The sequence below is a fragment of the Nanorana parkeri genome, unplaced genomic scaffold (genome assembly GCF_000935625.1).
Source record: "Nanorana parkeri isolate BGI_ZX_2015 unplaced genomic scaffold, ASM93562v1 scaffold101, whole genome shotgun sequence".
Lineage (NCBI taxonomy): Eukaryota > Metazoa > Chordata > Amphibia > Anura > Dicroglossidae > Nanorana > Nanorana parkeri.
In genome coordinates, this window is record NW_017306369.1 from 2,333,609 (window position 1) to 2,338,486 (window position 4,878).

The 4,878-nt window shown below is 46.4% G+C and overlaps 1 protein-coding gene across 1 annotated transcript in view; it reads right to left on the reverse strand.

The window, feature by feature from the left end:
• The window catches only part of PPM1H (protein phosphatase, Mg2+/Mn2+ dependent 1H), a 135,043-nt gene extending 130,308 nt beyond the window's left edge, over positions 1-4,735 (reverse strand). Inside the window, exon 1 of the mRNA XM_018552937.1 lies at positions 4,288-4,735. Within this exon, the coding sequence (XP_018408439.1) occupies positions 4,288-4,520 (233 nt within the window). The 5' untranslated portion in view covers positions 4,521-4,735. The remainder of the gene's footprint in view (positions 1-4,287) is intronic.
• Positions 4,736-4,878: the final 143 nt, after the last annotated feature.

Genomic DNA, 4,878 nt, shown 5'->3' on the forward strand with positions numbered 1-4,878 from the left:
ATATATATAAATAATGTGTTGCTAAAGAATATGCGGTCAGTAAAAGAGAACAGAGGGGTAACTTGTCAGTATGGTGCTGCTCTTTCACTGTCCAATAACAGGTTTGAGGCAGGGAGATTACCTTACTGTGTTGCTTAAGTGTACTAGAGAAAATTCTGACAGAGCTGTGTAAATCTCAGGACTGGACGGAGAGAAATAAAAATCCTTTCACAGGTAAGATTACTTTTATTAGCATTTCACCCTTCTTGCCTGGAGCTCAGTGTTAAAGATGAACTCCAGACAAACAGTTAAATACACAGGTAAATCAGGAATGGACAGATTAAAACTGAATTCAGGAGCCAGTCTGTCCAACCCAGGAGCTAGCAGGATTTTTGTTTCAGGAGCCAGCTCCATTGACAAGAGAAAAAACAAAAAAGATGTCAATTTTAAGGAGCCCTGGCTTCTACGATTTGTCCAGCCTTGGGCGTGAGGTCCAGTTCACACCATATATGTTTCAGCTGTGCTGGCCATATTTTCCAGCGCAGCCCGAAGGCAAGACAAGGCAATTTGCCTTGTCACGGGTGGTGACAATTCACACCACAGCATTCCGGTAGTGTGTGAAAAATAGGGCATGCAGAACTTTTTTTTTTTAAGCACTGCACAGTGAGACATAGTACCACTACATTGCACAGTGGTGAGCCCATAGAACTCAATGAAATGTCACTTGTGACATTTCAATAAAGTTCTAACAAAAAAATAAAACAATGCAATGCGACCCGATCGAGCGCATCGGCACTATCTGGGCACACGCACACCAGCAGCCGTGAGGTTGAATATGGCTGCTGGTGTGAACAAGCCCTATTACATATAGAAGTACTGTTTTAACTGCCAAATAATTTGTATTTCTGCACAACCAGCTACGAGATTTACACAGCTCTGCCCCACAGCTCAGCCCTGTCTAGTGGGGGAGAGGACCTGAAGTCCCCAGCACTCAGTACTTGAAGGTGCACTGTGTCGCCCTGAGGAAGTGACCCTGCACAGCTCCGAAACATTGGCTTATTTTGACTGATGTGACTGGTGGCAACTTCTTATTTTCATCTGGCAGTGGCGGGCACCAGCTGTCAGAATACAATAGCCTAGCAGAGAAGATTTCCCCATTTATGCTGCTTAGTGTGGATGGGGGAGTCGAGCGGAACTAGAAAAAAACAATGCGTGTATGGCCAGCTTAAGAATGCCATCTGCCTGGAGTCAGAAACAATGAGGGGGATTTATTAAGTCTGGAATCTTGGGTATAAAATGCTTATAAATAGACCCGTAGGTGCTGTAAGAAACAAACTGGTAAACATATTTTGATTATTCAGAAACATCACGGATATTCGGAAAACACATCATGCACATTTTATACCTAACAACCGTCTCCTCCTCCTGGTAACTAGCTGTTCACATGTTTGCAAAACAAAAAAGTCTGCCAACGTGAAAAATGCACAAAAAGTATACAAATGTGTGCAAGAATCAAACAAAGCTCATGCCCTAGTTTGATTGGGGGGCTTATGTACACACATTTTGGAGGACATGAGACACCAGACCTACACTGGGTGGGGTACTTGGTAAATATCTGCTGTAATAAAGGGGGGACATAATAGAATAACACTGAGTGACCGTTTCATAGAAGACTCCAACATTTGAAACCCTTGCCCCTTCTGGGCACAGAGGGTCAAGAAGAGTCTCTGACTCAATTGACACCTGAGTGTTTTGTTGTGCGATTCCCAAAGCGCATCAACGCTCAAGATGCAGAATCCCATTATTCTCAGTGGGCCTGTTCACTAGAGCTGCAGCTAACGATTATTTTCAAAATCGATTAGTTAGCCGATTATTAAGTTCGATTAATCGGATAAACAATAAAATACATTTTTAAAAATGGCTCCAGTGATGGACTACTAGTTTGTATTGAGATTGCACTCCATCACAGGAGCAAGCTTGGAGCGGTAGAAGTAAAAAAGAAAAGAAAAAAAATAGTGGTGTGCAATATAGTGAAAAGGAAAGTGTAAAATTATACAGCAATGAATGCAGAATGGCACCGACTATAGAGGACTACAAATCCCAGCAATAGTACATTATAGCTGGCGGTATTCTGCATTGCGCTGTATAATGTACTATTGCTGGGTTTTGTTGTCCTCTATAGCTGGTGGTATTCTGCATTGCGCTGTATAATGAAATATTGCTGGGATTTGTAGTCCTCTATAGCTGGTGGTATTCTGCATTGCGCTGTATAATGTATTATTGGTGAGATTTGTAGTCCTCTATACAGCTCAGTGCAAAATATCACCAGCTACATAGGAGATCCCAGTAGTGTATAATGTATTCCTCTATAGCTGATGGTACATTGCTCTGTATAATATACAGCACAATGTACCATCAGCTATAGAGGAATACAAATCCCAGCAATACATTATAGAGCACCATGTGTGGGAAAGTGCAGGATTAACTGAGCAGTCTTCCAGCAACTTGTTTCTGAGATGGGACCTATCGGCGGCTGTCATCCGCCCACACCTGCTCCTCCTTACTACATCTCCCCTGGTCCCTGTGCCGATTGTGGATGTGGGCGGGCGGTGAGTGTGAGGCGGGGAGGAGGTGCGGCATGAAGAGCGTGGATGCTGGCGGGCGGGTCTGGCAGCGGCGAGCGTGAGGTGGGGAGGAGGTGCGGCGCGCAGCGTGTGTGGAGCCGTGAACAGGGCCAACTGATCAGTAGCCGATTAATCGATTATTGAAAAAGTTGACAACTTTTTCAATAATCGATTATAATCGATTATGTCGATTAGTTGTTGCAGCTCTACTGTTCACACCAGAGCGGTGTGTCGTTTGTCGCATGAAGCTTCATAAAGGTACACAAGCTTCTTTTGAGGCAGAATCATGTGCTTTTGGTCCCATTCACACAGGGGCTTATGCTGAGAGTCCTGCAGCAAGAACCTACGGATCTATCCTGCATCCAGGCACAATCATCTATCCCAAGGTAATCATTCCATGCAGAATTACATGTGTGCTGCTGCTGACAGATGCGGTCACCCTCTTATTTACTTGAATGGGTACAGCAGTCACATCTGAACAGGGACACCTGGAATCCCTGGCACAAAATCTGCAGTTTCTTGTTGCAGGAATCCCTGGAAAACAAAAAACTCCTCTAAGGCCCCATTCACATTTGCAGTTAGGGCTATATGTAAACTCCAGCAGAAAGAACTTGTGGCTTCTGGCGGCCAGAATGACAAGCGTGTGCGAACAGCTGTTGCCGCTCAGCCTATACAAAGCAATGACAGGCTGATGGTAGCTGTTTGGATCTAATCGGACACTCATCAATTACATGCGGTTAGGGACAGATGACCATCTATGGACGCAGTCTGTTTGCATCTAGGGTAGATAATCTGCCCCTAACCGCAGCCACCATCAGCCTGTCATTGCTTAGTATAGGCTGAGCGGCCACAGCTATTCATTCATGCCTGTCATCCTGACTGCAAGTTCCTGCCATGGAATTCACATATAGCCCTGGTTACAAGTGGGAATGAGGCCTGATTGACCTGGCTATGCTCATGCTTAGCGTGAATGAGACCTGAATGACCTGGCTATGCTCATGCTTAGTGTGAATGAGGCCGGATTGACCTGGCTATGCTCATGCTTAGTGTGAATGAGACCTGAATGACCTGGCTATGCTCATGCCTAGTGTGAATGAGACCTGAATGACCTGGTCATGCTCATGCCTAGTGTGAATGAGGCCTGAATGACCTGGCTATGCTCATGCTTAGTGTGAATGAGGCCCTCGGTCCACTCTTTATAGAACAATTAGTTATTTGTGCAGGAATGACACTTCCCAGTAATAACATTGGAGACACATGACAACAGAACAGGATCTCCTAGGCCTGCTATGAGATAAGGATGCTGCTGCCCATGTACAACTTCCTCCAATCTACCCCTGGCCTGGTAGGGTTCACAGGTACCAGTTACACAATTCAGAAATGACAGGGAACACTTCACACCGATCTGTAGATTTGACCTTGACAGATGGAGCATATGGCAGTCTTATCTCAATCTATGTACTAACATCCAGCATGTATACATAGTGCATCTCTCTACAGAGAAGTCATCGCCTGATTATAGGGGGCAGATGAATTATCCGGTGTGTTGGCAGATCTCATCACCCAATGTTATTTACCTCTACACAGCCTGGTGCTGCGATCGGTGGCATCACTCTGCTGTTATCGGGCTGTCTATGGTATTACACACAGGCTGGACTGAGCTCCCCTCCCCTCCAGTACTCACTCTGCATAGCCGGTGATCCACGGTAACCTCTTGGTCTCCTTTAGGATGAGGATGGGTCTGGCGATGTGGTCGGCCGAGCACTCGATCTCGTCCTGTGACAGCCCCAGGAATTCGGGTCTGACATATGGGAACTTCATAGGTAAGTCGGAGCCATTGGAATGATCGGAGCCCGAACTGCCAGCCATGATTCCACCCATTAAATTGGCCACCGCAGATTTCATTCGGGTGAGCATATTACAGGAGGAGACCCGCCGGAGGGAGCATGAAGAAATCAGCAGGCAGATCGCCCTTCCCCTTGTGTGGAGCCCGGCATGGAACGGGCCGCCAGCACCGATCACACACGGAAATCAACGTGAGAAATACGAGCTCCAGTTCTGCGGATCGCTAGCGCTCACTGAGCCACTAAACCTTGGATCATGTGACAGGCGGCCAGTCATGTGACCAGCAAGCGGCTGTGACTGTTGGGAGGTGTGTGTGTGCTAATACTGCCTACCTGGGTGGAATCCCTGTCACAGCTCTGTGATGATGACACAGGCCTGGGACATTGGAAGAAGTGGACTACAATCCCTGAATGTCACCTCATGCATCAGT